Source organism: Octopus sinensis, linkage group LG2, assembly GCF_006345805.1.
Source record: "Octopus sinensis linkage group LG2, ASM634580v1, whole genome shotgun sequence".
In the NCBI taxonomy this organism is placed as follows: Eukaryota; Metazoa; Mollusca; class Cephalopoda; order Octopoda; family Octopodidae; genus Octopus; species Octopus sinensis.
Window position 1 is genome coordinate 134,823,549 of NC_042998.1, and position 13,026 is coordinate 134,836,574.

General features: G+C 35.7%; 1 protein-coding gene across 1 annotated transcript in view; it reads right to left on the reverse strand.

Moving 5' to 3' along the window:
• LOC115232342 (thyroid adenoma-associated protein homolog) overlaps window positions 1-13,026 on the reverse strand; it is an 89,394-nt gene that overhangs the window by 30,715 nt on the left and 45,653 nt on the right. Inside the window, exons 24-31 of the mRNA XM_029802177.2 lie at window positions 10,376-10,485; window positions 8,938-9,070; window positions 6,065-6,184; window positions 3,315-3,437; window positions 1,965-2,062; window positions 1,429-1,515; window positions 1,081-1,215; window positions 511-679 (exon numbers count right to left, since the gene is read on the reverse strand). Of these exons, the coding sequence (XP_029658037.1) occupies window positions 511-679; window positions 1,081-1,215; window positions 1,429-1,515; window positions 1,965-2,062; window positions 3,315-3,437; window positions 6,065-6,184; window positions 8,938-9,070; window positions 10,376-10,485 (975 nt within the window). The remainder of the gene's footprint in view (window positions 1-510; window positions 680-1,080; window positions 1,216-1,428; window positions 1,516-1,964; window positions 2,063-3,314; window positions 3,438-6,064; window positions 6,185-8,937; window positions 9,071-10,375; window positions 10,486-13,026) is intronic.

Below are 13,026 nucleotides of genomic sequence, written 5' to 3' on the forward strand. Positions count from 1 at the left end.
GTTCTCTTCCTTTACTCTCACTTCTATCGCCTAAAAACATTAACTTCCCTTCTCAGCCCAAACAAACATAAAAAAAAAACACACACAAAAACAACTGCATCATCAATGTCTTTGCCTGACTGGCTCCAAACACTATGCTAGGATGCACACCACCAACAATAAGGACAGAGAAACATCAACTGCTGCCATCACCAGAATGTGAGGGTGCGTAGTAAGAAAGTAGACTGTGAAGATACCTATACTGTCACTCTGCACCCATGCTAGCATGGAAAGCGGACGTTAAACGATGATGATGATGATGAATGCATGTACAAGTGTGCAGTACAGTCCTCAGCTAAGAGGAGACATGATTAACTGAAAAGAAAAATCAGTAAGTTGTGCCTCACTGTTTGGCTAATGGTTTAGATGCCCTAAGACTACTTAATCAGGGTTGATCTGAAGGCAGGGAGAAAAGAAACAACAACAACAATTCCAAACTAACAACAAACAAAATAAAAATCGTAAAATTACTTGAAGCAAGAGTCCATGTAAGAAATTCTGAGAAATTTCACTGGTTTTTTCAGGGGGAATATGTGAGAGAAGTTTATTTATAGTTAGTGCCAACTGATCTTTTGATACCAAAGGTTTTAAGGCTCTAGCAGCCATCTCTCTGGTTTTCATTATAGGACTGGCAGAACACCTGAAATATATAATCAGTCAATTAGTCATACATGGCATAACATTTATTACAGTTACATACATGGGGTATATTGCATAAAGTATTACTGTAGTATATACAGTATAAAGTTTAGCATAAAGTACACATATGAGACATATTCTAAAACCTTTATATTATACACATCTTAGCTATATTTTAGACACTGATCCTTCTCCTCTAATTAATTTGTAAAAATAAATGTTTTCAGTGCTGGATATAAATCTTCCATCGATTCCTGAAATGAATTCTATTGATAGGGTGCTACTGTTATTCCAAGACACACAAAAAAAATGTATCACAACAATTCCATTTTTGGAATTATGACAGGGAAGGCATATAATACCTGGTGTGTGTGTGTGTGCAAGCATATAGGTAATACATACCGGATTATATATGGAATGAAAGCATTTAAATTTAGTCCCATGTGTATTCCATCTAAAGTTGAAGGATAAAGACGTCCAAGAACAAGAAGAACTGGGTATAGTGTAGGATTTATTGATACAGAACTCTTTTCTTCTCTGAAATAGGAAAAAAAAATATATACATTAGAGAATCTCCATAATGTAATGATTCTTTCCTACAAGAAGGTATTCAATAACAATTATGTCCCAACAATCTAGAATATTTTCTAATGGTAATATATTTTAATATTATTCAACAAGGATTTAAAAAGAGAATCAAAGTATATTAAACTGCCAAAACTAATAAAATGATAGAGATATGAGACTTACTGAAGCTGAGGGCTTGCTTTATCAATTTGTTCCAACAGAAATTGATACAGACTTGGATAATGAGTGAAGAATGTGCGTCCAGTTTGACTGAAAAGATAAAAGAACAATTCTTGGAATTTAGAGATTAAAATAAAAAAAAAAGTAGGCAATCCTACATTGGTAAAAACCCATACTGTAAGATTTATTAGAGTCAACAGACTGTATGACAAAAAAAGAGACAAACAAAATAATTAATGAATGCAAGGAGAATTTAGAGGAGAGTCTTAAGGTGACAGTGACTGACAACCAACATCCTAATGGTGATAGTAGCTGCTGAAGTCTGTTGTATTTACTCAAGTTGTTGGTGATTACCTATTAATGACAGGTAGCTTTTATAATGATGATGTAATAATTATTTGTTTTTTCTATTTAATATACAGATCAAGAACTTAATACAGTATGTAAGCAATACTACCACATATAAGAACCAATGAGGGAACCTCTACCTGGACAATTATTTTTTAATAAATATAGTTTCCACTTTCTAGTTTACTCACCAATTTTTACGTGGTAGATTTTTATCAAGCTTCGTACGATTAACACCAAAAATTCTAGTCATGAGGGAACTCAGTAAAAGTGTGGCAGAATTTGTTATCTGAAAATATCAAAAAAGAAAAAAAGAAAAGAAAAATGAAAATTAGTGAGGAAAATTAAAGAATGCAATGTAAATTCAATGCATTTGGTAATTTAAAATCTAGAGATGTAGTTATGGCTGAGTGAGAAGCTGATGTAGCTGCACAGTTAAGAAGTTTTCTTCCCAACCACATAGTTCCAGGTTTGGTCCTATTGTGTGACACCTTGGGCAAATGTTTTCTTCTATCCTATAACTTCAAGCGAACCAAGATCTTGTGAGTGGACTTGATAGGAGGAAACTGAAAGAGGCCCTCGTATATGTATATATATTTATGTGGCACGTAAAAAGCACCATCCGATCGTGGCCGTTTGCCAGCCTCGTCTGGCACCTGTGCCGGTGGCACGTAAAAAGCACCCACTACACTCACGGAGTGGTTGGCATTAGGAAGGGCATCCAACCGTAGAAACATTGCCAGATCAGACTGGGCCTGGTGCAGCCTTCTGGCTTCCCAGACCCCAGTTGAACCGTCCAAACCATGCTAGCATGGAAAGCGGACACTAAACGATGATGATGATGATGATGTATACACTGGTACTACATAAAAAGCACTCAGTCCACTCTGTGGGGTGGTTGGTGTTAAGAAGTGCATACAGCCGTAAAAAACTATGCCGAAATAGACACTGAAGCCTGGTGCAGACTTCTGCCAAGCCAGCTCCTGTCAAACACTCCAAACTATGCCAGCATGGAAAGAGGACATTAAATGATGATATATATAAATATATATATACACACACACACATATGTATGTCTATTATATGAACATGTGAGTGTGAATGTGTATGTGTCTATGTCTCCTTGTCCTGACATCACAGTTGTAAATGATTGCTGTTGTTATACAAGTAGTATAAATCATTTCCAATATTCTGTGACAACATGTCAGGCCATGGGGAAATACTACCTTGCATGGAAACAGGTGAGTGTTGGTGACAAGAAGGGCATCTTGTGGTAGAAAATTAGCTTCAATGAACTGCATCTAACCACGCAAGCATGGAAAAGTAGACATTGAAACAATGATGATGTAAAACATGTGTTCCTTTTAAGTAGAGATGACAGTGGCATACATTTCAAGACAAAATTACTGGCTCCTTAAAGAATTACAGACTCCAGAACATTGCAACACAAAAGTGTTATATGAACTGTCTATGTAGATGTTATAAAATTTATGTTTGTTGTTACAGCAGTAAAAATAATATAAAATGCTTCCTTCACTTACAGCCCAGAGATGTGATGAAAATCCTAATATAGCTGCCTTGAGACCATCAGCAACATATGGCGCAACACTTTCTCCAAGGCGAGTATCTCGGTACAAAGAGCGGAGAATATTGAGGGCATGCACCTAAAGTAGAAATAGTGAAAATTAAAGAACTTCAAAGCATCAACAAATAGATGAAACACAAAATCAAACAGTAGTTAATCATTTTTTTTATTATATACTAGCACTATGACCCGGCAACATCGGGTCATAATGCTAGTGCAGGCATATACAGCTGCGTGCGTGCGCACATACACGCGAGTACTGTCCAAATCTCCGACCAATCACATACAGCTTTCAATTAGCATATCAAGTTTTGGGCATTTTGATTGGGTTTTGGATAGAAAATTCACAAAAAAGTCAATTCTATTGATTTTTTAATGGCTTTGCGGGGTGACTGGGGAAAGCTAAAGATGTGCACGAACACCCTTGGACGGTTTTGAATGACCATAGAAAGTGCGAGCCCTCTAACTGAAAAATTGTGGATTTGTATAAAGGACACGCACGCAGACATTTTGCCATTTATATATAGAGATAAACATACACAGACATACATATATATATATGTATGCGCATGCACACACACACACGTTGTCTAATTTCATTTACAAAATGCAATTTTTCTGAGGTTCCTAACAATCATCATGAATTAAACATGAGAACAGATTTACTAAAGAAACTGTGATGGTTTCAAACTTAGCATCATCCACTGTGTTGGTTAAAAAAAACTTGCTTCCTTCAGCATATTTGGCCAATACCAAATTCACTTTATGCCAAGCTGTATTTCATGTCCCTTCCTTCCGTCTCTACCAATTTCTTTTTTTCTGTTATGATTCCCATATATATTTATAATATTTAATCTGTAATACCTGGCAGTTCACAGTACCTGATAAGACATGTCAAGTAAAATCCCTGTCTTCCATGCCTACAGGCTTGTCATTTCAGATGCTGGTGCCACATAAAAAGTACTTGTGCTAGTGCTGTGTAAATGCACCCTTGCCAGTGACACATAAAAAGTAGCAATCACACTCAGGAAGGGCATCCAGCTGTAGAAACCCTACCACAACAGACAATTGGAGTCGGGACAGCTCCCTGCTAGCCAGCTCCATGTCAAGCCATTTGATCCATGCCAGTATGGAAAGCGAACATTAAATGATGATGATATCTTAATGAAGTGTTTTCTTTTTGTTTATAATTTTATGTTTGCTGTAAATCGAGAGGTTTATGTGAATTAGAGGGAGTCATTTTACAACTCTGAGCATAGTAAGTAGGAAGGCAGACAAATCACAAATCTCTTCAGGTAGAAGGCCCTGCTTAATCTGTAGAAAAAGTGTAGGTAGAAGCTCCATAAGATGCAACCAGTGTAAGCTTTGAACACACAAAAGGTGCAGCAACATCAAAGGAAGGTTAACAGAGAAACTAATTTTTGTATGTGGAAGGTGCACAGACAATAAATGCTGAAAATGTGTAGAAAGACTCCATCAACTGCTAGGTGGGCAAGCTAGAGGTGGTAGATAGCTTCCGGTATCTAGGTGACCAGGTTAGTAGTGGAGGTGGATATTCTGAGAGTGTAGCTGTGAGAATAACATTGGGCTGGGAAAAGTTCAGAGAGCTCTTACCCCTGCAGGCAACAAAGGGCCTCTTTCTCAGAGTGAAAGGCAGATTGTTTGAAGCCTGTGTGTGAACAGCTATGCTGCATGGCAGTGAAACATGAGCTATAACATCTGAGGACATGCATAGGCTTGAGAGAAACGAGGCCAGTATGCTTTGCTGGATGTGCAATGTAACTGTACATGTTCAATAGTGTAAGCATCTTGAGAGAAAAGTTAGGCATAAGAGAAATCAGATGTAGTGCGCAAGAGAAACAACTGTGCTGGTATGGTCATTTGATGCGTATGGACGAGGACAGTTGTGTAAATAATGCCGATCTCTAACTGTGGAGGGAACCTGTGGTAGAGGTAGACCCAGGAAGACATGGGATGTGGTGAAGCATAATCTTTGAACTTTGAGCCTCACAGATGCAATGACTAGCGACCGAAACCTTTGGCAATATGTTTATAAATTTTATATCATCTACATAGACAGCTCCATACTGAGGTATATTCCTTCACTGATGAATTAAGTACCACACTAAACTGACAAGCAAATTGCAAATGTTTATTTCTTATGATTTGTATATAATGCAGGAATGGTTGAGACACTTGCTTTTTTAGAATACACAAATATTTGTTCGTTTGTGTGTACCTTTGCCATGACATTATGTAATGGTTGTAAATGGGCATCGCCATCATACAAGTGATGTTGTTGAATTCCAGTCTTCTGTTGAAAACATGTCAGGCCATGGGTGATATTACTTTGATTGGAAACAGTGAAGGATTGGTGACAAGAAAGGCATCTGTTTGTAGAAAATCTACATCAACAAATCCCACCAGACTTATTATGCAAGCATGGAAATCTGGAGGTTAACATGATGATAATGATGATGACGACGATGGTGGTGGTGGTGGTGGTGGTGGAAGTGTATCAGCTCCCATTCGTAAAGCAAGTTTTATATTATTTTTCTAAAGGTTTCAAGCAATTTAAATTGGTTTATATTTCATCCAAATAAATATATTTTACATCTCTGAAATCTTTAATACAAAAGATTATTCCAAAAAGTTAAATGAGACAAAGAATTAAAAGGTAAATAAATATCTAAAAAATAGATAAACCTTGCTCTCTGTTGATTTAGAGTCAGTAGTGCTTTCATCTGTGGCTAAATCAAGCAACTTAACCATAGTCTGCTTGAAATTCACATTCCCTGTGCTGATTGGTTCTGTGGAAACAATGGCCTAAAAATATTTTAAAATTGAAATAAATCAAGATGAAAATCAGAAATAAGAAATAATTTTTGTGTCTTATTTACAAGAGAACGTCAAACTTCAACTTAAAGTTAGATTCCTTGACTTAGTAAGATCTTTTCTGATACTTTAACAAATACCTAAATGATATCAAAGGCTGATGTCTATATTATAAAGGAAATGAACTGGTTTAGATAAGATTTTTACACCTCAAAAAAGTCTGACATTTTTTTCTAGCATAAAAATTTAAAATTCTTTCTTAATACTACAGGTATATTTATTCAGGTGAAGTCTTTAAATCCTTTAGATGATATTTCAACCAAATTATTCCATGATACAAAGATCTGTGGACTAACACACCAATATAACATTAAAAATGATATATTCTAAAACAAAAATATGGCTGTGGGTGCAATGTGGCTGTGTAGTAAGAAGATTGCTTCCCAACCACATGGTTTTAAGTTCAGACTTACTGAAACAGCACCTTGGGCAAATATCTTCTACTATAGCCCACAAAGCTTTGTGGGTGGATTTGGTTGTGTGTGTGTTATTGTCTCCCTGCCTTGACATTACATGATTGTTGTAAATGAATGTTACCATCATGCAAGTAGTCCTCTTTGCTTCCAATGTTGTGAAAACATGACTCGCCATGGTGAAATATCTTGAGAACAGGTGAGGGATGTTGACAGGAAATGCATCTGTCTGAAGAAAATCTATCTCAACAAATACTGTCTGATCCATGTCAGCATTGAACAATGGACATGAAATGATGATGATGAAATGAAGGACAAGGCAAATATTTTATAAAGCTTTTCATTTTTTATTCAGTTTACACTTAAAACATCAACTGAATAAAAAGTCACAGTCAGAAATTTTACATGAAGTCTTTTACATTTATTTGAAACATTTAAACTTTAAGGCTCCAACAAAAAATATTGTATTTTCTTGAGTTATCTTGCAATAATATATAAAATATGCAGAGCTGGACCATTCTAAGTAGGTAACATGTTTGACTACCCTTTGATTGGACAGGATCTGTTACAGTGATTAAATTGTGTCTGTACAGAAAAAAACATCAAAACATTATCTGTCCACCAAGCAGTCGGAGCTTTTGAAAATGTTACCTGCAATAGATTGGTATCTTACTGAGTTGACTCATTTCTCATTAATGAATCTAGGAGTTAAAATTGGTGATAAAAATCACATACTGAAGATTCTATAGAGTACTGGAAGTTCCCACCACCACTCATTACTGTAAGAGAAGAAGCAGTCAAAGAATCAACAGAGAAACAATGATTCTTAAGAAATTTTATTCACCACATTTTCTATGACTTATCTTGAAGGAATAATTTTTAGACAAAGGATCCCAATCTAAATTTAAAATATGGAATTATTTGAATTCAAGTAAAAACACAAGGGCTATATTGAATAAAGATCATAGGAACTGGGTTTTAGAGGTTAGTATTAATACTATAAATGTACTTGTTTTTAACATAAGGATACACAGTTTTTCTAAGTATAAAAAGAGAAAAATCATGAAGGTATATGCTGCATATACTGCACCAATTTAATGATTTCTCTAAGCTGATAGTTTCCTAACAACACCACATGAGGTGATTGAGTATAGTTTCAAGTTGTGAAACTATCTATATTTAGCAATAAAAAAATGTTTTCAATTTTAAAAACAGGTAGTTGTTATAATTGTATTCAATAAATTTATTTCTTTAAAAATACATTGCTCTGCAAGCATGTAGTGTATGATAGACATTCAAAGCATCTCTTTGAGACAGTAAAGAACAACAGGTCAACTGAAAGGACATGAACCATGCATCTGTCAGTTGGCAGATGTTCTTTTTTATTGATTACGTTATAACATCTTAAGAGTTTTGAACTAATGTATAATCTAAATTATGACTTAACTACTAACTGAATATCCTCAAAAATATCAAGAGGTTTATAAAATCAATATTTGACTTTAAATGCAACGTGAGATAAATCTCTTCTCTGGATAGGACACCAGCCTGTTGTTAATGATTTTTATTCAGTTTTATATTTAAGAGATGAGAAATTATGTACATTATTTACATTTGATGGATATTTGTCTTCATCTTGTTTGCTGTTAACACAACGTTTCAGCTGATATACCTTCCAGCCTTCATCAGGTGTCTTGAGGAAATTTCGAAACTGGGCTCCCATTCCTTAGGTATTTTTCAATGTTGTTGTTATCATTATTATTAATATTATTAACAACAACAACAACATTGAAAAATACCAAAGGACTAAGAGCCCAGTTTCGAAATTTCCCCAAGACACCTGATGAAGGCTGGAAGGTATAACAGCTGAGATGTGTTGACAACAAACAAGATGAGGACAAATATTCGTCAAATGTAAATAATGCAAATGTTTTTATTGTTGTTCAATCCCAAATCAAACTTGATTATGGAAAAATTTTGATCAAAGGCATTCCAACTATAACCATCCTATATTTGTTGGGGTATCTAGCACTAGATTATCTAATTTGTACTTTTTTTTTGTTTTCATTAAGACAATGGGATTTGATCTAAAGTAGATTTTGTTGCTATTTCTAGCATGTCAAGCTTCAACAGAGAGGCTTCTTCATTATAATTAGGTGAATTGTGTCATGTAGAACTGTCTTGCTTAGGGACATAAAATAACCAACAGATTTGAACTCAAGAAACATGGATTGATAGACCAATGTCTAATCCACTCGACCATTATAGTACCTGTATATAAAATGGGATTCCTGCACTTCTTCTAGTGGCACAAAACTTGGAGGAAGAATTTTGGCAACTGATAGCATCCATAATATTATCTAACCACTGACAGGGCAATGTATGAACAGATGGAATGGAACTTCTACAGAGATGGAAGACAATTAGAAATTATATTAGTTTTAAACAATTTAGTAACAAGAAAACACACATACAAAACAGATATGCCACACATAAATACATTCACTTCCAGAACAAACACAAACAAAACATGTACATACACAAATATTACATACATTCATATACACAAAGAAACAACATGAACACATAATACACACAGGCCAAACATAATCATTCTGACATGCATAACGCCAAACACATAAACACCAGACACACAGTCCTTCATTTATGTACAGTTATTTATATATAAGAAGTGATAAGCTTCTAAAGCTATTTAATATTTAATAGTTCTTATGTCATTTGTAGACATTCTTTTTTTTATATAACATTTACATATCTAGTTACTCTTTATAGTTGGACAGATCTATAAATTAATGAACCAACCAGAACATCCTGGGATCAACTAATCCTACACTGTCCCAGAGTAGATCGCTGCTTGAAGCTGTTTTATTCAAACTTAGTGTTAATACTCTTGAAAGGCAATGAATTGCTACAAAATCCTTACTTTAGCTTCCCTAAACATATGGGAATACATCTAACAAAACTCATTTATTGCACCGTGGAATCTTTTCCCCAGAATGAAGGACAGGACAATATAATATAGAGAACCAACTATTGCCCTTGTAATGAGTGTCTTAGGTAATGAGGCTGTCACAAGCCCACAGGCCATAGTTTATCCAGTTTCTGTGGTAGATAAGCAACCAAGGGTAAAATATTCATCACTGAAAAAGGTTTCTAGTCCGTCGAAGGGTTAACACACATCTGTTGCTGGTTTTCATTTTCAGTTGAATGAACCAGAACAATGTGAAATGAAGTATTTTGTTGAAGTACACAACATGCCATTGGGTCTGGAAACCAAAACCACACCCTTACGATCGTGTGTCTAATACCTTAGCCACTAGAGCATGGACCTTCATTTTCCCTAATGTACTAAAGAGAAATCATGAAATGGGGCCGACATTGTCACTCAGTTTACTTCCTAAAGAACCAGTCCAGATCAAATGTCAAAACGAATTAATGGAAAAGGAAGTATCATAAGTATAGGAGCCATCTTATCATGGCTAACCACATTGGGATCATAGTCAGTCCGATACCAATCAATGGAATTACTTCCCTTATAACCATTGTATCTGAACAAGTTGTCTCCCTTCCAGTGAAGTAACAGTGAATTATGTCCCCTATCTGTAACCCAATGAAAATTGCTAATTACAAATTGTCTGTGCATTAAATGTAATAAAAGTTAACATGAAATATTTTGCACATTACAAACCTCCATAACATGTCACACATTTTTACAAAGCCGGCATATGCAAGTTCAAATGCTCCTCTGTGTTTTGATTCTAACAGTTGTGTTGTGAAATAATCCCCAATGGATATTACCTGTTGATAATATAAAATAAAATATTAAACGTCATCATAACCGTTTTAATGCTCATTTTTTTCATGCTTGTATGAGTCGGACAGAGTTTATTGAGGTAGATTTTCAACTATAAAGTGTCCTTCCTGTCGCCAACCCTCACTTGTTTTCAAGCAAGGTAATATTTTCCCATGGCCAGACATGCTTTTACAGAATGTTGGAAATGAATGACACTACTTGTGTGACAATGACACAATTACCACTGTGTCAAGACAAGAACACACACACACAATGGGTTTCTTTCAGTTTCTACCTGCAAAACACACTCATAAGGCTTTGACCAGTCTGAAGCTATATTAGAAGACACTTGCCCAAGGTGTCACACAGTGGAACTGAACTTGAAACCACATGGTTAAGTAGCAAACTTCTTAACACCTTGTAAATAGAATAGACCGAAACTGTATAAGGAACCCTTCCGCACACACGTGTGTGTGCTTATATATATATGACGAAAGACTGAGACCTCTGGAGATGTGCTGTGACTTTGAAGACCCGACAAATGAAGTGAGTTCATGGCTCACAGGACAGTTTGCTGTGCTAACCTTGGATCGAAGAGTGACTTGCTGTTCATGAGGGTTCGAAGACCCAACAAATGAAGTGAGTTCATGCTCGCAGGACAGCCTTGGATCGTTGAGTGACCCGCTGTTCTTGAGGAGACCTGTTGAGTCAAGTTCATCAATGTCAAAAATTCGAATGGTAATTGTAGTTAAGACACCAGTGCTGGTGACAAGTAAAAGCACCAACCGATTGTGGCTGTTTGCCAGCCTGTGCTGACTCCTGTGCCGGCGGCATGTAAAAAACACCCACTACACTCATGGAGTGGTTGGCGTTAGGAAGGGCATCCAGCTGTAGAAACACTGTCAAATCAGACTGGAGCCTGGTGCAGCCTCCATGGCTTACCAGACCCCAATCGAACTGTTCAACCTATCTAGCATGGAAAACCGACGTTAAATGATGATGATGATATATATATATATATATAATACAGAAACAACACAAATTCCCTATGTAAGCAATACAAGATATATATTCTTCATACAATGCAAAGAGGTATGATTTAATTGTTGTTTGGTGAAATGCCATTCTAATATAGTTAACATATAATGCACAACTTTTCAAACAGAATCATTTATATGCAATGTGGTTAAAAACGGAGTAATATGGAAGCAGTTTTAATGAATATAAAAACTGTGCTACATTCATTCTACATTTTCTTACAGTGAAATGATTGGTGTTAGGAAGGGCATCCAGCTGTGGAAACCATGCCAAAGCAGACACAGAACCTGGTGGAACACTCAGGGCCATTTGCTCTTGTCAAACCATCCATGCCAACACAGAAAAAGGATGCTAAATGATGATGATTATACATATACATACACACACACACACACATATATATATATATATATATATATGAAAGAGAGAGTGGGGGAGAATGGATGGATGGATATATTAAGTTCTTTTGAAACTGAAAGTTTGTCTAATGGCTGAGGTTTCATGCCACTGTGATATTCAGGAATATACATATAAGTGTGAAGGTGCATGACTTAGTGGTTAGGATATTTGGCTCATGATCATACGGTCGTGAGTTCAATTCCTGGCAATTCTTTGTCCTTGAACAAGACACTATTTCACGGTATTCCAGTCCACTCAGCTGGCAAAAGTGAGTAGTACTTGTATTTCAAAGGACCAACCTTGTCTCATTCTGTGTCACACTGAATCTCCCTGAAAATTGCGTTAAGATTACACATGTCCGTGAAGTACTCAGCCACTTGCATGTTAATTTCATGAGCAGGCTGTTCCGTTGATCGAATCAGCTGAGACCCTTGTCATTATAACTGACAGAGTGTTCCTACATATATATGTATGTATGTATGCATGCAGGCATATATATTTGGAAGTGCTTGAGAATGCTTATATTCTGCATCTTCATACGAAAGCATTTAGCTAAAAACGGTAATGTTTATTAACATTCTCTGTTAACAAATTGTTCTTGAGGTAAGGGTGAGCAACTTATAAAAAGAGAGCTTCCAGCAGTAAAACAATACCCTGATAATATCAGTCCAACTCATGTTAGCATTTAAAAATGGATATAAAACTTATTCTGACGATTTGTAATGCACCTGACCACTGTGTATAATAAGCTCATAATTATTATTAAAAAAATGAAACCATGATTCATTAGGTACCTTGCACTGACTTGCAGTTCACTCCAGTAATATCAAATAAATTATTTTAGGTTTAGGCTCAAAATAACCACTTTGACTTTTATGCTTAGAATTTTATAGGCTACTAAGACAAATAATAAATGTATAAATATCAAAAGGCTACTTGTCTGGATAGATAGCTTATTAGAACTATACATTTATCAAAAAACGTTAAAAGAGGAGATAGACATATAATTTAAGCAAGGAAAGACAGCAATGAAAGCCAAGGCACATGCACAATACATGCAAAATACAAAAGACAGAAATGTGAACTGTAAAAGAGCCAGAAAGAGGAAA